Source organism: Aspergillus udagawae (genome assembly GCF_001078395.1).
Source record: "Aspergillus udagawae IFM 46973 DNA, scaffold_8, whole genome shotgun sequence".
In the NCBI taxonomy this organism is placed as follows: domain Eukaryota; kingdom Fungi; phylum Ascomycota; class Eurotiomycetes; order Eurotiales; family Aspergillaceae; genus Aspergillus; species Aspergillus udagawae.
This window is the reverse complement of record NW_025091271.1, coordinates 866,616-890,622: the sequence shown is the minus strand read 5'-3', so window position 1 is coordinate 890,622 and position 24,007 is coordinate 866,616. Positions and strand designations below refer to the sequence as shown.

Below are 24,007 nucleotides of genomic sequence, written 5' to 3'. Positions count from 1 at the left end.
TTGTATGCCGCCAAGTGTCCAATCCGGGACTCCAAAGGTGATAGGCCTCGTCAGTCCCGACTAAATATCGATTACTCCACTCCTCGATTTCTCGCTCAAGGTCTGAACCAAAACCTATGGCGGGGTACTCAACCTATTTTCCCCCCTCCTCTTTGTCCGGGTACAGAGCAGGCCCTTTGGAATATAGTCAATATCTATTTAACTGTTACCCTAGACAGTATCTTTATTACGAAGGAATTCTGACAATAGCAGGGTTTATCTTTGCATATTCGCTCATAACTATTATTCGATAACCACGAGGGATTCACCAGCCATGGGGTCAAGCGTCCAGAGCCTGACCCTCTCCATTCTGCTCCTGTTATTGCTGTCAGGAAGAGCCCACGCCTTTGGAGCTGGCAATATCGCATCGATTTCACAAGTCGAGGGTCAAAATTGGCGCCACGGCGATATCGAAGATACATTGTTAACCTTGTTCTTGGCCCGTGCTGCTGGTGGCCGTAAATTTGGCAAGCTCGATGTGCAGCGCGTATATTTTGGAAATTGGCTTCGCGATTACAGCCAGGCCGTGGATGTCGGCACCCTGAAATATGTCAGTGCCGAAGCTATTCGCATCCTGATATGGGTTCTGGGATTTCTTAGTTTTGGGTAAGCCTCAACGTTTCCAGGCATTGCCGCAGTGGTCACTTGCTGAAGAAACGTGTGCAGCTACGGAACCAAAGAATTTGAGGTGACCACTGAGCGCCTAGGTTGCTACGAGCCCACTGAGCATATCGATAATCCTCTCGGTTATGCCGAAGGGGAGGACGCGCGCCGCTATGATCGTCGGTTGAGAGGCCCTGTTGACGAGGAGCGCGAGCTGTCGGTCGATCCGAGGACAGGTGGGAACATCTTTTCCAACTGAAAACTTAGCCCTGCTGACGTATCAAATTTATTACATCCAGGCCTGAAAAACTATATAGCTAGTGAGAATCTCGGCATCGGGACCTCTGCGGGCCTGGTCCGCAGAGTCTTTAAGCGTTCGATCGAGCTGGGACGGCGATATGCAAGGTCACGTAATGATGATGACCTCCATGAGGCTCTTCGTTTGCTTGGCACTGGCCTCCATTGCTTGGAAGACTATGCAGCACATTCCAATTACACCGAACTGAGCCTTATTGAATTGGGAGAATCAACGGTCTTCCCCCACGTGGGTCGCAACACTAAAGTCAAAGTTGACGGTGCACGGGGTTACGTCTATCCCATTGTCACTGGTACTTTTGGCGGTGTGGACTTTTTTCACTCGGTACTGGGTGAGCTGTCGGACAAGACGATTCAATCTGAAGTCCAGTCTCTCGAAGGGGTCATTAATGACTCGCAAAGTGGAACCCCCTCGGAGAGCTTCATACAGGACTTGCTCAACAAGATCCCCGAGGGACTGATTGGAAATACCGACGATCAAGCCAACAAAATGGACGAGTTCAAAGCCAAGTCTCAAGACGCCAAGCAGCACAGTCAAGACATCAGCCCCCGTGAGCCCGAGGAGTGGACGCGATATTTGGACGATGTGCAACAGCAGATTTACCCTGTTCTTGAATGGCATGACGAGCTCATTAAGTCAATCAATGGCGCGATTGAAACGATCCCAGTTTTGCCGGAGTTGATTGAACAGTTTCAGGAGCAGATCAATATCTTTGTCTTCTCCATTCTTGCGCCCTATATACTCCCCATCATCCGGCAGGTCAAGGTCGAGCTTCAAACCGGCTCGTCCGAAATCATTGAAAGTAGCCGGGCACAGCAGCACGTTGTATTCAATGATGATGATTTCTCGAACCCCACCCACTCGATGCTCTCCAAAGATCATTTCTCGAATGTCCTGAACGAACCGGCCGGCCAGATTGCCTCTCGAGTAGTCAAATGGACAGTGCCTCAGCTGATGGAGTGCTGGGACGATGAAAACATTGACATAGACAGGACACTAGACCGGATCATCACCGGCGTCTTCCATCATCCGGCTCTACGTCAATATGGCGAGGACGGAGCATCTGATATACGCCAAATCATGTTCAACACTGTCGAGGAGTGGTGGGGCAGAAAGGACGAGGCGGAACAGGAGAGTCTTCGGGAGCAGCTCTCTCGGGAGGGTGTTCGTGAGGGCAAGAATCACAAAGAAGGCGTGCATGATTCAGGACATGGATGCGGTAAGCCTCTAACACTCCATAGGGGTAAAACTAGCCCCGAGGAGAGTTATAAGCCGAGCACCAGTGGGCTTGGTAAGATTGCGGCAGAGGCTGCGGGTGGTGGAGCCCTCGGAGGCTTAGTTGGAGGTCTTGTGAATGGGGTCGGATCAATTCTCCTAGGCGATTCCAGCTCCCGTCGGTCGGACAATGAAAGACGCCAAAGTGATTTTCAGGAGGATGAGCGCCTTGGACAATCTCACCGACAGTATGGAGGACAGAGCCGATTCGAATCAGAGGCTGACGGCGAGGATCGATATTCCGGGGGAAGCAAGTACGGAAGGGAGGCTCGACAGGGATGGAATGAAGGCCGCACAAGAGACGATGATGACCCGACATACGAAAGCACCTCAAGCTACGCCCGTGGGGGAGGCAGGTATGATCGTGAGCAAGGAGGGGAATGGTCCCAGGATCATCAAAGGCACGGTGGTCGAGATGGTGGACAAAAGTACGAGGATGCACACGCGAGCGCCGAGGGCCGTTCAGACTTGGAACGTTACGAGACCTCTGAGAGATATCCTTCCGCTGAAAATCGGAGAGATGTAGAGTACAGTCGTGATCGACGAGACTATGACAGTGGTGAAAGTCGGTGGTCCCAACAAAGACCGCAGGCGGCTTATGAACGTGCAGACGACGATAGGAGAGACTATACGAATCCCGGGTACGATTATGACAGCGGCCGTTCTACGTATGACACTGCACAGACTGGGTTCTATGAACACAGCAGACCAGACAGGTTAGTGAAACATACATCAGGGGACTTTGGGCGACGTCGACTTTTCTACTCAAATGTATGACTGACCGTCTACGCAGGGAAGATCAGCCGCGGTACGAGGGCGGGCATGGAACTTACAAAGAAGTTGAAGAATATCACACTCGAGTAGAGTACCGTGGAGACGAGGAAAACGACAGCAGTGAGTATGCCGAGCCACGGCATGGATACGGAAGGCGCTCCGAAGGAGAGTCAAGGGGTTATGGATATTAGCGATACGATCAGCCAATCTAATTGCTTGTATCGAAAACGTCGTGATTGCACACCATCTTTACGTTGCGCTCATCCTTTGAGTTGTTCAAGCTACATGAACTACCTTACTTCGTACTGCTGTTGTAAATGCCATTGTTCACCACTTCTTTACTTCCCCTAGCGTTGGTTGTTCTACTCGAACAACTTTGTCGCAATTAAGTAAGCGAAGAGGATCCAGCGCCATTTTTATCTGCATAGAGTCAACGTTGAGATCAAAACCAGTCCTACAGCTAGAGTTCTCATAACTTACCCGCCGCATAGTATCCACCGTGGTTTCCCCGACCTCATGCTGAAGATAGTCCCGCTTGATGAGGCCAACCCCGTGTTCGCCAGTCACTGTGCCTTCCATTTCAACTGCTCGCTTGACCATTCGGTGCACAACACCTTCCGCAATTTTCTTTTCATTCTCATTGAACAGGATAATTGCTAAGAAAAAATGGGAAAAGATTAGCTTAAGCTTTATTTGACGATGGGAAAGCAGCAGGGGGCAGGGGTAGTACCATGAAAATTGCCATCCCCGACATGGCCGCAAATGCCAGCCAACAATCCGCTTTCGGTCATATCCTGCTTCGTTGCCTCGATTATGTCGGGCAGCTTGCTCATCGGCACTGCCACATCGGTTGTCCAAACGCGGTCCTCAGGACCTCGCCTCATGGACATCACACTCCACAGAGCCTCTTTCCGAGCACTCCAAAGTTCTTTCATTTCATCTTCCCCCCGAGCAAATTCAAATGATTGTCCTGCACTACTAGAGACGAGTTTCCGAACAAGCTCAATTTGTTCTTTGACACCCACGGGGGTCCCTGTAAATTTGAAGAAGAGAGTAGGCGACTCCTTCCACTGTCGACGAGTCGTCCGACTATCGTTGATGCATTTCATTTGGACGTCATCAAGGATCTCAACCCCCGCAACGGGGATACCTTCTTCAACCACACGGGTCACGCACTCTGCGGCGTTGTGAATGGATGGGAAGCTAGCAACAGCAACGCTTTGACTCTTGGGCTTGACAGTCAGCTTCAATGTAGCCTCCGTCACAAGGCCGAGAGTTCCTTCGCTTCCAATGAACAGTCTGGTGAGATCATAACCTGCGCTCGATTTCCGCGGACGTTGTCTTGTTTTGATAATAGTCCCATCTGCAAGGACAACAGTCAAAGAAAGAACCCATTCTCGCATTGTGCCGTATCTGTAAGCATTAGTCCCCGAACAGCCAGTGCCGACCATACCGCCAATCATAGCGCCGGGGCCCGGGTCAGGTGGAAAAAAGAGACCTTCTTTAGACAATTCCTCATTAAGGTCTTCCCACCCAACTGCAGGCTGGACCACAACGTCAAGATCCTTTTTGTGGAGCTCCAGGATACGATCCATGCGGCGGAAATCGATACACACCCCTCCTCTCGTGGGAGCAAAATGCCCCTCCAGACTGGTACCACCGGAGTAGGGCGTCACAGGAATGACCCGTTGATGACAGACTTTCATAATTCGGGAAACCTCCTCGGTGGTTGCTGGATAGAGGATAAGGAAAGGCTTTTCATCTTTTTTTAGTGTGTACGAAGACCAATCAGAACCGGAATGTACATCGAGGTCACCATGTTCCGTGGATACATTTTCCTTTCCTACAATGTCAACAAAGTCCGCCCAAGCGGCTTGTAAATTTGCCTGTGAGATATTGTGGATCGGCGGCTCGATTTCGATGAGGGTGGTGGTTGATGATGTTGGAAGACTGGCGGGCTTCAATGATCCTAGGTAATATGCACCAGTAGAGAAGAAAACCAATGCTATTACGATGAGAATTAGATCCATATTTAAGAAAGAAGATGAGCTAAAGTACCCATGGCACGTATCCCTGAGCGGATCGCATACCGAACATCAAAGCCGCATAGCGACCACCTGGTGACTGAGTCTGATACTGAGAAAATCGTTCCTGCTCAGCGCGCTCCCGCTTCAACCGCTGCTGCGTACTCTCATACAGCTGATTCTTGAAGGACTGCGACTTATCGTTGGCAGAGATTCGAGCAGTTGCCCTGAAGTATCGATGCTGGTACGTAGGTATGGTCGTTCTCGGCCGAACCGCATGGAAAACTGCCCTCCTCCAGGGTTGGCGGAGGACATTAGCTCCGACCATAGTGATGGAGAATTAAATATAAACCAAATATGGCAAATATCTCGACCCAACCTTCAGGGAATTCAGATCGAAAGGCGTTTGTTTTGTCCGTCAGGTCGGCGATACTCGTTAAAGTCGGATTGGATTCTCTAACGGAATATCTGGCTTAATAAGCTGTCTCCATTGGTCAGTCCCGGGAATACTACTCCGTAGAGGGGTATTAGTGTTGGGATTATTGATAAGGTATTGACAGGGTTCAAGCTACAAGTGACTTCAAAAACCTGTACAGTACCTTATACCTTTATGTGAACCAGATAATCATTTTGTGAAAAGGAGGGGAAGAGAAATCACAGAGAGAATTCAATTATGTCACTTATTCTGCATACACTAATAAATGCTGGGTTGCTTGCTTCTCTGATGACGGGACGTAGCATACGACACATGAGTGATCCTCTCAAGGCATGACAACACTCATTACTATCTCTCTTTCTCTCTTTCTTTTCTTTCTTTCTTTCTTTCTATCTTTCTATCTTTCTTTCTATCTTTCTTTCTACCTTTTATTCTTTGTGTGTGAGAGTTTGCATTTTTACAGCTACGCTATAACATCTGAAAAGTCCCACTGCATAGTCAAGCCATTCCTAAATCTCAAAGAACTGTGGATGTAAATACAGACGCATTTTTTCAGTTAGACTTCATCTCCACAACGCTAACTTATTTACCCGTCTGGCAATGGTGGTCACGGGAACAGTAAATATAGGGACTATTGAGAGGAGATGAGAAGAGATATGGTCAAGCAGGAACAAGACTCTCACTCTCAATGTCTAAGTACCTTACCTTATGAGGAGAAGGGAATATGATGTACTCATGGCAACTGCGGGCTATGACATCAGTTTGACAACAACTACATCCCAAGAGTAGCCATATGAATATTAGGCGGCATGAGATGAGTCCTCTCATCTCAATAAGTGGCGGGATCAGAAGCTGAATCTAAGAGACCATTATTACCCCCCATCGTCACCTTTCGCTTTTTAACCTTTTTCTCCCAGCTTCACCGGCTAAATAGGAGGTACCACACGGGTAATTTCCAACACCTACAAAGTAAGAAAGGGTCTCGCCCGACCCAAATGAGGTCAAGACACCCCACCAGTCTGACCAGACAACTTGGCGGGGAGCGGAGATATTCCAAGTCCTTTTATTATCCACTATCTAGATAGATGTCCCTCTGAAAAGCTCGCTGCTCCAATTCATTAGTTCTGGTCTGGATAATTCGGGTAAGCTTTCTTTCTCCACACACGCCCCTCTCTTTTATCCTGTCGAGTATAACAGTAGCAAGCAACCCTCCTTCTCTTCCTCCGTCTTTCCCCTTCAGTTTACCTCCGTGTACCTTCTTCAGACCGCCGACCTTCTCAGAAAACAGCCGGCTGAGTTCTCCTATATCAATAAAGGAATGATAAGTGGAAGAATACACCGCGAATATTGAGCACAGACGGAAGCGATACAAAATGAGTACATCAACAGCCACTGCCCAGGTGTGTCCGTTTCCCTGGTGTCATCACCAACTTTGAAAAGTCCAATAGGAGCACGGAGAGGGGGAAAGAAGTAGCAATAAGGTTGACATTTTATCAAAATAGAATCTGTCCTTTGTCCTCGAAGGTATTCACCAGGTCAAATTTGAAGATCGACCTATTCCAGAACTAAAAGACCCTCACGAGGTACTGGTGAACGTCAAATTCACTGGTATCTGCGGCAGTGATGTACGTATCGGCGCATTCAGCCTAACACTCTATATCCACCTGTCCCCCGGGATCGTTGATCAGGCTGACTGTTTCGGATCGGTTGCATTCAGGTCCACTATTGGGAACATGGTTCAATCGGCCAGTTTGTTGTGAAGGATCCTATGGTCTTAGGGCATGAGTCCTCCGGAGTCATCAGCAAGGTCGGCTCAGCTGTCACAGGCTTGAAAGTGGGAGACCGTGTTGCCATGGAGCCAGGCGTTCCATGCCGTAGATGCGAACCTTGCAAGGCTGGGAAATACAACCTCTGTGAGAAAATGGCCTTCGCAGCGACTCCACCATACGATGGCACCTTAGCCAAGTTCTATGTACTTCCCGAAGACTTCTGCTACAAACTTCCCGACAGCATCTCCTTACAGGAGGGGGCTCTCATGGAGCCTCTAGGCGTCGCTGTTCATATCGTGAGACAAGCAAGCGTCACCCCTGGTCAGTCCGTGATCGTTTTCGGAGCCGGGCCCGTCGGGCTTCTGTGCTGTGCCGTCGCAAAAGCTTTCGGTGCCGCTAAAATCATCGCTGTGGACATACAAAAGGCAAGACTTGACTCTGCCAAGAAATATGCGGCAACGTCGACTTTCGAGCCCGCCAAAGTAAGCGCGGTCGACAACGCGGAGCGACTGAGAAAAGAGAACTACCTAGGGGTTGGTGCAGATGTGGTTATCGACGCCTCAGGGGCTGAACCGTCCGTTCACACCGGAATTCATGTTCTGCGCCCCGGCGGCACATACGTGCAAGGTGGCATGGGCCGGAGCGAAATAATGTTTCCAATCATGGCGGCCTGCACGAAAGAGTTGACTGTCAAAGGTAGCTTTCGGTATGGAAGTGGTGACTATAAGCTCGCGGTCGACCTGGTCGCGTCCGGTAAAGTCAATGTGAAGGATCTTATCACCGGCGTGGTCGAGTTCTATGACGCTGAACAGGCATTTAAGGAAGTCAAGGCCGGGAAAGGCATCAAAACACTCATTTCTGGGATCCAAGATTGAGACGACACGACCATCCGATGATCATATGATTTTCGAAAATGTGTAATTCGAACCAGTGGTCATGCACCATTTCGGGCCCTACCTATTTTGGGACTAGGAGACGAAGACATGGTAGCCGCTCTGATATCTAATATTTGGAATGAAACGATAATAGGTGTATATCTGAGCCCAACTCAAGTCAATCATGAGTTCCACTGGACACGCGACGCAGGATTGGCAAAATTTCAGCCGCTGGCAAGTGACAGAGCTATAGGTGGTTTCAAGCATAATGAGGTATTTGCTGATTAGCCACGATGGCATGTAGACCCCTATCAGAGGACCAAGGAGAGGGATTAGGGGATCGCACAGCGCAAAAGAAAAAGGTAAAGAAAAAGGTAGAAAATAGAAGGGAGACGCCAAGGTTACCGAGTCCCATTGTTCATGAAAACAATCGAGCCGAAAATGGAACCTAACTCCGAGGCAAAGAGGGCGATGTAAGGTATCTAGGGCGTGTGGGTACGGAATAAGCAACCAGACAGAATAGATAAGGCAAATGCACACCTCCGTTATGTTGTATATGGGATAAATGAATTCCGATCCAGAGCAGAAGGCGTAAGATAAGAGCAATGCGTGACTTGATGCAAGCGAGGGGAGGGCATGACACGCCCAACAATCCACATGTGCCGGAGGTTTAACCGCTCGAAAGGGTCAACAGCATCCCGTACCATTCTTTTGGTGCGAGCCGCTGAGGCGAAAGACCTCTTCCCATTCTCCCATGTTACTTCTCCAGGTATTCACTCCCCTACTGCCACCCCGCCTTTTTGGATTCCTGCGATGCAGTTGCACGGAATTATCATCGACTGTCATTCGACTTCGAATACTGGACGCATCGCTGGTGCCCTGGCCATAGAGTCCGCCGTCTCCATATTGAATGCCACTTTGAGGATCGTCGGGATCGATCTCCCCTAGCTCAATCTTGGTAAGGATAATTCGTGCCAATCGGATGAACAATTCTTCAACGCCCTCTCCAGTAAGAGCCGACACCTCGACAGCAACAGGAATATTCGCCTTGGCAGCCCAGTGTGCTGACTCTCCGGCGCTCACTTGACGACCTTCAAAGGCATAAGTCGCCGTGAGCCTTGTTCCACTACCTAAATGGCTTGTAGATCGAACAGAACCAGGGACTGAGTCGATTGGGAATGATGACTGCTTGCTGCTAGTGCTGGAAGGAGTAGGAGGGGCTCTCATGCCGTCATCTGCGAAATCGCCATGGGTCTCGGACGCAAGATCCGCCTTATTCCCAGCCAGTAGAACAGTGAGATTGGGAGATGCAAGAGCACGTGCATCCATTAAAAAGGTAGGAAGCGCTGCGAATGACGCTTGCGAAGATATATCGTAGATCAGGATAGCGCCTGCAGCTCCCCGATAGTACGATCTTGAGACGGAACGAAATCTCTCTGTGCCCGCAGTGTCCCAAAGCTGCAATTTGATCCTTGTTTTTCGGGGACCGGATCCAAGCCTGACTATTTTCGAGGAGAATTCGACCCCGATCGTTTGTGATGACAACACTCTCCCTACAGTCGCAAGGTGTATTAGCGAGCCGGCTATCCAGCTCAGGGGGAGCGAGGGATAGGATCAGGCTCAGTCAGGGATCGGAGCCGTACATTCGTCCTTCACGAATCGATGTAATACACATGACCTGCGGTGAGCCGTACCATGTGAGCAACAGTAGCAAAAGAGACTTGGGAGGTTATCAACAGCAAGGCACATACTTTCCGGCACCGCTTGGCCCAAGCAGGATCACTTTGGCCAGATAATCATACATGCTCTCCAGCTCCTTCAACAGTGTTAGTTGATACGTCCTCATTGAGCACTAAGGGTCTAAAGTTCCCTCGGTACCTGATTTCCATCGGGAAGAGAAGGTGACGAAGAAGCATTCGACAGACCTCTTTGGCGCGCCATGGGTTCAACTATGAGGAGATCAAGAGCGCGTTGAAGAGAGCCAACAGAAAAAAGAGCGCATATACTCTTTGGCGTTGTCTTTATTTCTTTTTTGGGGGAAGGCTTTTGGAACTTCGGTTAAGGGGCATTTAAAGTCGATGCATTAACTCTGAATTTTGGGGGCACGGGACTACAAGTTAAATCATAGGTAGAAGGCCGCTAAGCCCGACTGACCGGTGTCCCGGTTTACGCACTCGGCTTCATCTGTAAGGCAATTCGCCTCCTGTACGCAGTCCTAAATCATGTCTCATGTATGGCAGAAGCTTTTACGCTTTAAAGGACGAGATCAATTCTCTCCGAATAGTGCTCCCTTTCGCGTTGTCTAAACTCTGTACTGTATCCGCTGCCATAGGCTTAAGTGGTATGAACCAGGTCTTAAACGGGATTCAATGGACCATCGAAGACATACAACAACGCTCGCTCTATTCTTAGGACTGTGAGAAGCGTTGAACGATCTCTTATAGTCACCTATCGAGTTGCAGTTGTGTGCGTTGATATTCGACGACCTCCCCAGACCATCGATGACAGGCTCAGAGCTGAGGTCATACCTCAAGCTGACATGTTGGATGCTTCGTATTGGCAAATGGAGCTTTCTATGAAGACTATGTCACATGGAAGTGGTAGACAGGACGAGATGTTATTCTCTGATTCTTGCTTTGTCATTGATCCATGGCCATTCGCACCCTTTTATGCATACTTGAAAAATAGCGAGATCCTGAGGCATGAAGAAGTTTACCAGCTAGATGGAGAATCCTATTTCAGGGTGCAGGATAGTCTATCGAGTATTGTCTAGTTTCAACTGGTTGTCAGTCAGCACGCGATGCCAACTAAGTAAACAACATCTAGTTCGAATGGGTTACGGGGAAGGAAGGTGGCAGGGAAGAATGATGGAGAAGACAGGTAGAAGCAACTAATGACTCAAAACTGCCTCTCGTGCTTGTAGACCGTGGTAGTCCATCCCTCACAACAAAGCCTGCTCATGTGATGGTCGCACCAACAGCACCGTAAGGGGGTGTCAGCAAATCGAGATCTTGTTTCCGATCCCACTGTGGCCCTCTCATTGGCAGATCGCTCGTTCAATAATCCTGACTTAATCTGGGCACTGCGAGTTAATTTCCGGCTTGCCTTTCGACCGGCGAAAGATGAAGTGCGACCAAGAAGAGTAGGGCCATTTCTGGTAGGGACTGAACAAGTATCTGGACTAGCGACCTTCGAATAACTCTCAGGTGGCATGTTATGCCAGTATTTACATGAGCAACAGATCACAAAGGTCTTCGGGATTGACTGATCCCTTGTGCTCAACCTGTCACCGTGCGGGTTGCCCACCTTGGATACCGCGACATCTGAGAATTTGCTCGCATGGGTGGAATCGTTCGATTCGACCATATTCTGCACAGAACAGGGTCCGGATGGTGCCGCAGACTTACTATCCAAGCAGTCATCATTGCCTCGAGGTACAGATCCTATTGATCCAGTTTCATCGGCAGTATTGTAGTCTTCCGAACAAGGCTCTGGAGATGAGCTTCGTGAAGATGCGCTGCCTGCCGTTGCAAATTGCTGGGCATCAAGGCTTCCACCTGATTTGTGCTCTGGCAGGGGAGGTATATCCTGGTTGACACTCGCTATTCGGGAACCATGAATAGCTGTAGCTTCTTCTTGGCGATTATGTTTCAGGCTCGGATGATTAATATTCTTCTCATTAGTTGAAGCCTGAATTCGTGACTCCGCAGACAGTTGTAGGGAGTATGAAACCGGTGCTGAGCTCTGTGTCAAATGACGAGTCCGTGGGTGTTGCGAAGAAACGGAATCGAGAGCTTCTTGTTCTTTCGAGACACGTGTGTTTGCAGAATTGTTTGATTTGGGAGTACGTTCAGAGGCAGCATCTAGTGCCTTACCTTCCCTTTCTGTCTCCGATTGGCTATTGATTGAAGGTTGTAAGAATTGCAAAGATCCCACAGCAGGAGACATGCTCGTTGCAACCGTCGCCAATGGGGAGGATGGAGTTCGTCTCGCGCCGCTGGATCCTCCAGAATTGCGCAAACGCGAAGTGCTAGAGTTTCCAACAAGTGACTGAGAACTCCCGCGGCTTGTCGAGTCACCTGCAAGGGGTGATGGTTTGAAAGTTCTCCTAGGAATAGACTTGACTGATGCCTTAGTTGGTAAGCTGTCTGGGTTTTCAACTGCACTTGGGTTCGGTTGGGAAAATACGCCCATCTTTGATGTCCCAGGAGTTTGCGAGTCGTAGAGCTTTCCATTCTGTGTTACATCCCTCTGGACAAGCGATGGGTACTGGACCGTGCCTGGAGACCGGCCCTGGAGCTGATCGTTATCTCGAGCCCTTCTTGCAAGATGTAGAGTCGCTGCGAACGATATCCGGTCCAAATCAGGTGACGTGTGTAAGCTACGTGACTTTGACGATTCGCCATAATCGTCGATCTGGTGCTTCGCATGGTCTAATGTTGGCTCAGGCTTCTGTAAGGAGCATTCTTCGTTCACCTCTAGTGTCTCTGATTGGTTCGTTGCAGTTGTGGCTGCTGGTGGTGATGGAGAAGACTGCGCCGGGGGCGTCTTGTCTTGAAGCAGAGCATTGCTCCCAACAATTAACCCTTTGGATATTACTGCACTAAATCGCTCCGGCAAACTTGTGGATAAAGAGGGTTTAGCGACCCGTAAGGTTGAAACATCGTCCGCTGGTGTTTTCGTTGGAACAGGTGCGCTATCTGTTGATTCTTCGCCATTCCTGCCATTTACAGAGCTTGATCGCGACATTGATGTACGTCTGGATATTGAGAACAAAGCAGAAAGACGCCTCGAAGAAGGCCGAGATTCGTCAGCACTCACACTAGAGCTCCTGCTAGAGCTACCAAGGGGCTGCTTCTTTGTCAGGCGACGAGTCTCCCTTTTCAGTGAATTATGGTTTCCTGCCAATTGTGTCTGTTCGAGCTTCAAGAGTCGTTTCTCAAGTTCTATCCTCTCTGCTTCCAGGCGTCGCGTGACTCGTTTGTCCTTCTTTTGCGAGACACTATTGGTCCCATTTTGAGCAGTAGATCTTTCAATAGAGCGAACAGCATTTTCGGGCGTTCCAGAAAAGTCTTGGACTTTCTCTACAGCCTGCTCTAATCCTGTCGAAGATTTCTGGCGTCTAGAACGAGGTTGCGGTTCTCCCGACGCGGCACCACATGCCTGGGCAAAATCCAAAACGCCCAGATCAGGGCTCCCCTTCGTAGGCTGGTGAGAAGACTGATTGTTGTACTGGTCATTGTGATATGATGTAGTGTCGGTCCCTTCTTTCCTATGCTGCCAATGCTGATCAGGCGCAGCCCTTGCACTTGCGTTTGAAGGAACATGCCCGGACTCTCGCTGCTTTTGCTTCAAGATGTCAGTAATGAGGCTCTTAAATGCCTTGGCTGATCTAGGTCGACCAATTCATACACACTATCCCACGCCACAGGGCCATGCAGGATTAAAAAGAAATAGTCAAAAAGCAGATGGACTCACAAATTCTTGCCTGTCAACATTGAAGATCCGGTGAAGTTGTTGAGTTATTGAAGAGCGGCGTCTTCTCTTATTCTGGGGCTTTTGTTCCATTGTCACTGATACTCTTCTAACCAACAATAGGACAAACAATGCGGGGTCCTGTCACGTATGGCGAAGCGTAAGATCAGAATCTGATGGCAAGGAAGTCTCCCCAAGTTATCCGTTCAAGCTTAGACTGGCAGATTGCAATGAGTTCTCCCATGAACACAGTTAAAAAAAAAGAAAAGAAAAGAAAAGAAAAGAAAGCACTCTTGAAGCACCCGAGAAACGACGAGAATTTCTTGATTTCGTCATTGAAGGAGTAACATCAGTGAGAGCCTGAACTGGCAGACGATGTGCACCAGTTTAAAACGACTCTTCTGGTTTGAAATATCTCGAGATGGCGAAAGGCCAGTCAACACCTCCGGGTTGAGAGTGATGAGACCTTATGGGTTTTGAGTGTGAACTGCTACCCGTCCTGACTGGACCAGCCTCAAATTTGCCCGATGCTGCAGCCGCATGTGATGCATTGATTTGATTGGAGAGAGGGGAAAGAGTCTACGGAGTAAGCTACCTTCCACAGCCTTTGAGACAGGTCCTCAAGCCTTTCTGTACTCCGTACTCGGTACCTTAGAGGAGAGTGAGTTTGTTATTGTTTATGCATAAAGCCGACCCTCTCGAAGGCGGTAGTATCATAGATATTGAAGAGCCATTCGAGCCCCGACGACACATAAGGGTGGACGTTGATGAGCGAGGAAAGTGAAAAATGGTGTTTCTGCTGATCACCTGCTCGCGACAATGACTTAAGCTATGGCTTCATATTAATACTACCATTAGCTACCACACAAGCGAGCTAAATTTGATGTTCATTCCCAACCAAGGTAGTGAAGTGGAGAATGGAGGAGGATCAATTCATGGACTGATGTGTTCCCACTCGCGCCTTACCAGTGCAGTTCCATGGATACGTGGCTCACCCTAACTACCTAAGGTTGATCTGATAAAAACCGAGATAGAAACTTCCTTTGACGACATAATGTGAGCAAGCAAGAAGGCATGGTGGCAGGGTACTCATAGTATCCGGGTTCAGCTCTTGCCTCTCTCATCGATGTCGGCTACTTCTCCTCATTAAAAGTGAATCCATTGTATACAGAGTCCGATCTGGATTGTACCAAGCATAGCCACGCTTGGCAGCACTCAGCAACGTCGAACGGCTACAGAAGCCTCACCAACCCAGCCGAGTCACTGTATATCATCAGCGTGTGACCCTTCTCTTACTTACTAGAGAATATCAATTATTTTGCGCCCGCACAAAAAGGCCTTACTGGGAAAGATATTATTTTGCGAAAGACATTCCCTCGGTGGTCTGTTTACTATGAGCGATCGCCCCAACTTCCAGGCACCACCTCCAAGCTATCATGCTTCCCAAGCAGCATGGCATCCTGAGCAAAAGGATAGCGGACGAGCCAAGCCTGCTCCTCCTCCATACCACAACTGGCAGGAACTGGTGCCTGACACAGCAACATTGCCGCCGCCACCGGTGACAGGCTATTTCTGTTCAAATGCTGGCAATGCATCCAGTGATGACGCAGAGCGCGCTCATGAATTCTGCGACAGGGTGCCTTTGCATCCGCCGGCCAAGCCTTCGGCTGCTGTCTACGACTGTGTACAGAGATATGACCTCCGCCCTGTGCAGCCGAATGAGTTTCTTGGTAGCCTTACTGTCGCATACCCAGGTCGATGGAAGGGTTCTACAACGAACGGGAACGGTGACTGCATAATTACCACAAGCCTGCCGCTTTATTTTCCAGTTAATGATTCCCCTTATGTCACCGAAAAGAGCAAGACTATATATTTCGAGGTCAAATTGCTTGGTCTCCGTGTCGGGCCTGGGACTGGGGCTGCAGATTCGAGCGGGTTTTCTATTGGATTTGTCGCGCAGCCTTATCCCACTTGGCGGTCTCCTGGCTGGGAAAGGGGTAGCCTTGCTGTTTTTTCTGATGACGGTTGTCGCTTCGTGAATGACTCGTGGGGAGGGAAGCAATTCACAGACACCTTTAATGTGAACGATACTGTCGGTCTGGGGATAGTCCTTCGGCTTCCAGAACATCTAAATGGAGCTTCGCGAACCGGGTGTAAGAGACTTCAAGTCGATGTCTTCTTTACTAGAAATGGGCAGATAGAAGGAGGCTGGAACCTCCATGAAGAAGTCGACGAGGAGGCTGGAGGCGTTGAGGGATTGGAAGGAGATTATGACTTATATGGTGCCATAGGGCTCTTTGGTGGAGTCGACTTCGAAGTCTGCTTTCATCCCGCTGGCTGGTTATGGAAGCCTAGTGATGGGTCCTGATATGTTCCCTCACTCTGATAACTGAGAACGATAGCTGATGATCCATTTATTACCCTGAGCGATATGTTTCAACATTTTGATACACAATGGGATACTCTTCCAGTCAATGTATGCCATGAGACTGCAAAGCTCAAGAAGCTTGCCAAACAAGGCAGCCTCGACTACATATCGTACATTTTCTGCATTGGTTGCCCAAGGGGCGCGGACAGAAGCATGGAGGAATCTTCTCAGCAACAGCTCCTCGACTTCTCCTGAAAGTACTGAGCAACCTAATGTCAAATCGACATGATGATGTAGGGGGTTAGAGTTTCAGAGTCGGAGCCGTAGGGGCTGGATGCGGAGTAATTGCCGAGGGCGAGAACTTCTAGAAGTCTTCATGGGACATGAGCCTGTATGCACCCTTTTTCGTAGACGCATTAGTGCTTCGGGGGGAAGCATGAGCTGCATTTCCGCTACTGCTTCATAGACCGATGTTGGCAGGGCCTGAGCAACACCAGTGCGCCTATAGGCAAGCTTTCTGATACCTTACCTGCTGGCAGAGACAGCAGAATGCTGATGTCATGTTCTACCTTTGTGGATGAGCCGCTCATGGTGGGACTCCTCTCGTTGACCTAGTGAACACATGATATATACGGTCCGGGCAGGGAACTTCAAAGAACCTTCCATGCCTGATATGCATCTCATTCGAGTCGAGATGCCAATTTGTGGAAAGAACGCCCTAGACACCATCCGATGTCTTGCTCCTAGGTATGATTGGTGATTATTTGCCGTTTCGACACAGAGAGCGTTGGATTGACGTACTGCTGAGGTTCAATCAAAGCCTCACGTTTGATCTTATATTTCTTTGATCGCTCTCGAACTCAATGGCCCCTCTTCAAGTGAAACTCTTAAAGTGAAGAGGAGACGAAAACTGAGGAGAGGCCCAGTACAAGAACAATGTTCAGTAGGCAATGTGACGTGTTGAATACTGCTTGCCGATTATTAGAGCATTTGTAACCAGTATCCTGAAGGAGCAAGTCTATGAAGTACAACAAGGAGGATCATCATTGCATTGTTGGGTGCATGCTTTTCCTGTAAGTCTGACCTGATGTAGCCATCCTACTATTTTTATTGTCCTCAAATAACTAGTAGATAGCCTCCAATACACGACAATAATGATTAGGTTCTCTGAAATGCTTGTGGGGCTGTAGGTAGCTACAGAGTTTCAATCAAAAGGACTACAGCTCGGATATTTTGCGCACCTCTCGGCTAGAAGTTCAGTGTAAGGAGAATACCTTCCAAAGGAAGTCACGGACGTCAGGCTAGGACAAAGAACGCGGGAGGATATTGCCAATGGGACACGCAGCCAATTTTTTTCATTTAATGCTGAGAGACCGGTCATTAGTTTGTAAAATAATATCCATTTCCTTTTGGTTTTAGCCACCAGTGATAATCAACTATCAAGTCAACAAGCTAAGTTGACGGTTGAGTCAGGCTAGTTAAGCTAGCTTGAAAGCAGACTGCAGTAGTCAGTACGGACTAAGGTATCTAGTCTATGGAGTAGCAGGACCATGAGCAACTAGTAAACATTCTCGTCGTGTGCGTAATATAGGAACCTTGGATCTTTTGCGATGGGTGGAAATAATAGCACGTCAAAAATGGACAAATTAGCCTGCTAGATGAAGTGATGATACAATATAGTCCGCACCATCGCCGCTCACACATTTGATCAATGGCCTAAGCAAGAAGAGGAGGGCCAGCGATATTATGGAGACATATCAGGAATGTTGTCCACATGATTGACATTCTGGTCTTGACATTGATTTGAGAGAGCAACCCATTCTGGCCTTCGAATTTAGTGGTAAAGATCCCGTATGTGACCTGCACTAGTCTGCGGGCTGCAGTCTCGCCGATATGAGTTGCCACCAATAGACAGTCCATCATTTGCTAAGACCACAAGGCACAAGCGGTCGCGCGATGGTGTACCGCCAGTTGGCGAACCAAAAGTTACGACTCTCATTGAGGTAGCTGAGTGGGAGATACTGTTCAGAGTCCAGGGTAAGCAGGTACTACAGAGTACTCCGTAGGTACTTATCATACTTTCTCCCTGAGGTTGTCTGCATTCATGCTTCAGCCGCGTAATTTGCTGGTCGTGACTCGAGCCACAATACAGCGTAATTTTATCCATTGGGTTAGTTAGTTAACTACGGAGTAGTTGACTTAGGAGGCTAACTAACTAACTAGTTAGTTAGTTGAGGGCCATTAGTCAACCATACAGATCTAGGTAGTAGGGCCCCTAGTCGTTCAAATTTACCACGATCATATTCAACTATGCAGGAAAACTTGGTTTAGGCAAAGACGATTGATAAAAAGGGATTATTACATGGGGATGACAAGATATCGCTCGAAAAAAGAGACGGAGAGGCAAACTGAAAAGAGAAAAAAAAAAAAGAAATATGGCCCGAGCCGCGACTCGAACGCGGGTCTCATCGAGTCAAGGTTTGGGACACCCGAACGATGAATCGTACCTGATTAAGTTGTTAGTGGGGAAATTAAGGTGGCGTAATATGAGAAAATACCTCTGGACCACTCGGGCGACAATGTGGCAAAAATGCATCGAATAATTATCCTCAATATTGGGTAACACTCCGGAATTACATTTAGACCCTAATGGTCTAGGGCTACTGCTACTTATAACAGGGGTTATAAGTTATCCCTTACTGGCAATGATATGATAACGATGTTGTCTGGTGTATGTGGCCCAATTTCTGAGATAATAAGGCTTCTGAGGAAGAGGAAAGAAGGATAAACGGCCTCCATTATGCTCCATAATCGAGCCTTTGTGGGGGTCTGTGATGCTATACACATGAGTAGCAGCCGCCCTTGAAGGAGAACCATCTTTCACTTGATGATGCTCACAAGCTAGGATTGGCTGTAGCCTGAGTGCCCAGTATATCATATCTGCGCTTATCTATAGCATTTATAAGTATCTTGCATCATAATCCAATATCATACTGGCTTTAGACTTGTTAATGATATAAATTCCACCAGTAGTTTGCCATCCTCAACAATAATAGTCAACCGTACGTTCAAGAATCCTACGGGAGGGTGATTCAGCGTTCCCACTTTACCAATTCATAATGATGCCAACCAAATAATATCCCAATGTTGGTATAGCGAGGGTTGCCAGGATTGTCACTTAGCATTTTCATTTATCCAATGAGTCTGTCCGGCTTAGGCTATTCCGAAAAAAGTGCAATAATGACAGGGCAACGGATTCGTACATCTATTTACATGCAAATGTAGCCTAGTGCTGTCAGATATACACTATGGTCAAACTCGAAGTCATCTATTAGACTGATTAAATAAAGAGACTCAGCCATTACCTTATTTTTGGTCAATCGTCCGTGGAGACTGTAATATATGTTCAGGCGTGCGATTATCAGCAATGAAGAGCGGCTTCCGTCTTGATCGACATTACGAGCTGCATGTCATGCCTCTATGCGCACCATTGCCCGTTCCGTTTCTAGCTAGACGAAGCTAAGGGGCAAGTCCACCAGCGGGAAAAACGTCGTCTCTGCCGCCTGAAGGATCCAGATTCCAGTATAAGGCCCACTGAGACTCGCTCTAACTAGGTGGATGTCATCTGTCGGCGTGTCATGTAACCATAGCAGGTGGAGATTGAAGAATACTGTAATAGATAGTGTCTATGCTGATACGCAGATACATACCGTGTGGATCTGAAAGGCTTGTTATCATGAATGACCCCCTTTAATAGTTACGGACGATCGTCTATAATGGGAGCATGCAAAGAGATAGATAGCATTACCTTCTAGTGAATGGTATTGGAGTACATATTACAAGGATGACTATGTATTAATTAGGTATCTGACATAAAAGTAATCAGCAGTACTCCGTAGCATGGAGTAGGATGCAGATATTATCTACAGAGTGCAGATAACGAAGCAGGTAGGTAGGTATAGGTAATGCTGTCCATATTTTGTATCTTGTTGCCACAAAGTACCATCAGTACAAGCTAGGAGGCTGGAGGCTACCGTAGGACAGCTTGGGCAAGGTGCATATCGGTCCTCGGCCATTCCCGGGTGAGGGTGGACTCTGTGGGGAAGGAGGCCAAGGCAGCCCCAGTCTGAGTCCGTGCAGCCGAGATATGTATTTGTTTCACTAATCGAGCTCGGAGAAACGAAATTGGCGCAGGCTAGCGTGCTGGCGATAATGGCATGCAGGCAAGCCAAAGTAGTAATGATCTGTGCCGCTATGCAACTTCGACCCTCTTAAGTTAAGTGAGGTAACTCAGCTGCATGACTGGTAGTAGCATCGATGATTACTGTTGAAGATTAAGTGCAGTTGCCTCGTGAATGGTTCGAGAAAGTCCATGGTAAATGTGTAGCAACAGAAGAAAGGTTCGAGCTGTCTCATCATGTCATACTAAAAGGATCAGCCTTCTATAGGACTGAAACCGTGCATGTTCCATGGCGGATGTCAAGGTGTTCAAAGATAATATCACCATGTTCACCTTGCTGGTGTGATTATTGTACTCTTGTGAAAGCTCATATTATCATCAGCTCCACCAGAATCAAGTTTACAGCCATAGCCTTGCCCATGTAGACGTGGAACTTATCTTCGTCGGATTGTCGTGCCTCCTACTACTTGAGGGTAGAATTGCAGATGCTCGTGCCATCAATCTGTATCATCTGGCATGACTTTGGTCTCACAAAGTACCAGAGGAGAAAAAGATTTTGGTCGTTAGCAAGTATCCTATTAGAGCCACTTGCAGAAAGTTATATTACCATCTGCAGCCACACTGCTCTAAGGCTGATGGTGTGCTTATGGCATCAGTAACTTAGCAAGAGCTTGCGAGTAGCAAGAAATAATCACTTAGTCGATAAATTTTATTCTTCATGTTATTACTGCAATTTGATCGCCTAGGTGAGCTCGGACCTCATGTTCGTAGTCGCTAGTAACGATGTATCAGCCTTTCAGAGATTTTGCAAACCATTTGACTCGCTGGCCATTGGTCGAACCGCCCGAGGCTAAGATATCTCCGCTTGGTAGATGACCAGCCTACGTAGAAATTAGTTGCAGTTTCAACCCCAGAGATCAATGGGAGAATCATTTGCCTGTGACTATTCCCTTCAACCTGGCAGGTATTTTGATGTGCCCTTTCGAAGTTGGGTCATACTATCTTCTCGCTTCTGAGACCGTTATGTCAGAAAACAATGGTTGTTACTTGATTTATGCTTTTCATTTCTTACTTTATGGATTATTCAAAATAATACGGAGTACAGCTGACTATTAATGCTCTAAAAAGATTGTTTAGTGCTGAATGATCTGAATGGATTACCCTAGTCTTCCCCATATACACCAAAAATGGCAAATGTCTGTGCTATTTCTCAAACCAAGGTTTTCTTTGCTTCATCTCCAAGGATAAATACACATAGCGTTACAAATGTCCGTCAACGTCCATTCTAAGAATGGGGCCAAGCTAATGCTAAAGGAAGCGTACCAGATACAAAGTAACCTATGCTCTGTAGGTAGATATTGAAGGAGCTATGGTGCATTGGTCACGTTGTATATGGAGCATAATTAGGCCAGCAAATAATATGGGTGAGAGGCTCATCCTTGGAGGGCTTGTCTTGCAAACAAACTTTGAACTCCGAGTACATTCGTAGGAAGAGCCTTTTGGACTTGATATATCTCAATCAACCACCCTCTTCTAACTGTCACGAATTCGACCTCTGGGGAAATACTACTCTCATTCAAGGCAGTCGACTCCGTACTACTTTCGGCCTATGAGGAACGTTAGTCTACTCCACCGGAGCTACCTACGTCCTACGGTTGCCCTCCAGGTTTTCATGGTCCACATTTTCTATAGTAACCGAACGGCTAGAAAGCGAGAGAGCACACAGGCAGGCAATTCAGCGGCAGGTGGTGGCTGAAGAGCACGGGTCTGGAGATCGCCGCTAGGATAACCGTTACTCCTCTCTCCTGAACATTTTCATTCTGAGAAGCCTTGGCTCCATTCTGCACAAACTTCATGCTGATGATATATGATTTCTGGCTGACAGGGGGGTCCGACAGTAAAGGTCGAATTCCATTCTGATATTTATGAGTCAGCCAAGACACTTCAAATAATGTCTCTCCAGAGCTAGTAGTTGTTGCTATGTATTCGGTACATATCTTCCCATTGTTTTAATTCCACTTTTCACAAGCTGTGCACCATCAACAAAGAGCTACACTTGAAGTATAGAGTTCTTAATAAATGGTGAAGTCAATCGGAGCCTGGCCTGGCCTGTGCCACGTTTGATCCTTGTGTTTAGCAGTCACTGATAAATGTTGATAAACAGAGTATACACCTTCACCTCACGAGGCTCTTCCCCCGGATACTGGTCCAACATGTGCCTCTAGGTTTATCTGGTGTAAGAAATATACGTGCTTCAAATCCAGCCCTGCTCCTGGCATGCAGGTTGTCTGAATCTAATTCTTTGGGTTCACCGAATCGCAAACATTCCACCCTTGCGCCTCTCCTATCCTGATGTCATTTCACCTTTATGGCCCTATTATATTGAGCTCTGGAAGGATAAACTTTGAATATGTACTCCATACAGGATAAATAGAATCAGGTCTGGCAAGTCTTAGTCGAAACCACTCCACAGTTCCACACACCACAGTCGATGTCCGTGTGCCATAGCTCGCCAAACAATGCTCGCTGGACCAAACTTAATCATTCGAGTCATCTGGAACAGCTGATAATAGAAGAATAAACCATTGGATTGCAGACATGATATTTTGAGAAGACGAGACATCATAATCATGGGGCGCAGATGTATAATGTTACATGTGCCTGCTTTTCTTTTCCCTTTTTTTTGTTATAAAACAAAAAGGGACAAGGATTAAAAAAAATCCTGGGCTCCTTAATTTCTTTCAATTCATATCTTGCTCTGTCACTTTTGCTCTGGTTTTTATGGCACGACCAAAGAGGATATCTAAAAATTTGTGCAGTAAGTAGCATCAGTCTTGGACTAGCGGATGTGCATTTAAATTAGCGTATAGTTCTCTGGATAATTATATGGATTTAGTTACAGTAGTAGGGTGTTCCATATCCAGAGAGTAATATTACGTCTTACCTTAGGTTTCTCTGTAACTGCAGTAGCAAAACATCATTTATGAATTATTAATCAAGTTAGATATGGTTGAATTTCTAACAAGATAATAGAATTATCAGTGAACACAGTTCGTCTTAGATACAATAGACCTTAGAATGAGTAATGAGATGATGAGAATCAGAATCATAAAATGAAGAGTAATAAAATGTGTTATGATTATAAGACCTAAGAGTCCTACGAGCAATGGAAGGCATGGACCACCCGACAACCAATAGCTATTAAGGCCTCCTCCACTCTTCTTTCTACATAGCACCTAGCACTAGTGAGTTAGTTCGCCGGTCGGTCCATCGGCATCACTTGCTTGTCATTTTGTCTGGTTGTTCAATTGAAGAATCAGTGTGCATAGATAATATGTGAGTCGGTTGCAGATCAATATCGTCTACCTGCGCACTTTCTATTATGTATCTGCAGTTGTATGAGAGAGACCACAGAAATTAGCAAAAGATCCAAGGTAGCTAAGGTTGGTATAACTGGTGATGCACAGACACAGAGTAGGATCGCCCAAGCCCATGCTGACAGCTGACAGTAAGCATCTGTACTTATCTCAGAAATGTCCTAGACAGTGCACCAATTTCTGTGCTAAGATATCATAACCCGGGTCCCTAAGCTCGCATCACTTAGCCCCCAAAGGTAGTTTTGAACATCACTATCTATCCAATACAGGCACTACCAGGCTAATTAGTATCTAGTACCTACTTGGGCTGACTACTTAGATATTGTACATTAAAGGTAGGTATCGTAATTGGCCAGTGTGGTCTTATTAGTATTTTTGTTCCATTTTGATTATCATTTTCATTTCTCCTTTTGATTACGACACCCACCATCCACTCCTAAAAAGCCCTGCTCCATGTCACTGCATACACTACTAGCTGCATGGACCGCTGCCAATC

General features: G+C 47.4%; 6 protein-coding genes across 6 annotated transcripts; 3 read left to right on the top strand and 3 right to left on the bottom strand.

The window, feature by feature from the left end:
• Positions 1-313: 313 nt before the first annotated feature.
• On the top strand, positions 314-3,198 carry Aud_009810 (uncharacterized protein; the record flags this gene model as incomplete). Its single annotated transcript, XM_043294656.1, has 4 exons — positions 314-645; positions 706-878; positions 942-2,949; positions 3,027-3,198. 4 exons carry the CDS (start codon positions 314-316, stop codon positions 3,196-3,198), a joined length of 2,685 nt encoding a protein of 894 aa, XP_043150591.1.
• A 136-nt stretch (positions 3,199-3,334) lies between these two features.
• On the bottom strand, positions 3,335-5,359 carry Aud_009809 (FAD-binding oxidoreductase; the record flags this gene model as incomplete). Its single annotated transcript, XM_043294655.1, has 4 exons — positions 3,335-3,427; positions 3,488-3,663; positions 3,738-5,012; positions 5,098-5,359. The coding sequence occupies 4 exons, from the start codon at positions 5,357-5,359 to the stop codon at positions 3,335-3,337; spliced, it is 1,806 nt and encodes a 601-aa protein (XP_043150590.1).
• A 1,481-nt stretch (positions 5,360-6,840) lies between these two features.
• Aud_009808 (NAD(P)-dependent alcohol dehydrogenase) lies at positions 6,841-8,111 on the top strand (the record flags this gene model as incomplete). Its single annotated transcript, XM_043294654.1, has 3 exons — positions 6,841-6,867; positions 6,970-7,092; positions 7,185-8,111. The coding sequence occupies 3 exons, from the start codon at positions 6,841-6,843 to the stop codon at positions 8,109-8,111; spliced, it is 1,077 nt and encodes a 358-aa protein (XP_043150589.1).
• Positions 8,112-8,798: 687 nt separating this feature from the next.
• On the bottom strand, positions 8,799-10,052 carry Aud_009807 (putative Ras family GTPase (Rab4b); the record flags this gene model as incomplete). Its single annotated transcript, XM_043294653.1, has 4 exons — positions 8,799-9,664; positions 9,755-9,789; positions 9,863-9,927; positions 9,990-10,052. 4 exons carry the CDS (start codon positions 10,050-10,052, stop codon positions 8,799-8,801), a joined length of 1,029 nt encoding a protein of 342 aa, XP_043150588.1.
• A 1,345-nt stretch (positions 10,053-11,397) lies between these two features.
• On the bottom strand, positions 11,398-13,548 carry Aud_009806 (uncharacterized protein; the record flags this gene model as incomplete). Its single annotated transcript, XM_043294652.1, has 3 exons — positions 11,398-11,480; positions 11,519-13,503; positions 13,541-13,548. The coding sequence occupies 3 exons, from the start codon at positions 13,546-13,548 to the stop codon at positions 11,398-11,400; spliced, it is 2,076 nt and encodes a 691-aa protein (XP_043150587.1).
• Positions 13,549-14,979: 1,431 nt separating this feature from the next.
• On the top strand, positions 14,980-15,954 carry Aud_009805 (uncharacterized protein; the record flags this gene model as incomplete). The annotated part of the gene is made up of 1 exon (XM_043294651.1): positions 14,980-15,954. The coding sequence occupies one exon, from the start codon at positions 14,980-14,982 to the stop codon at positions 15,952-15,954; it is 975 nt and encodes a 324-aa protein (XP_043150586.1).
• Positions 15,955-24,007: the final 8,053 nt, after the last annotated feature.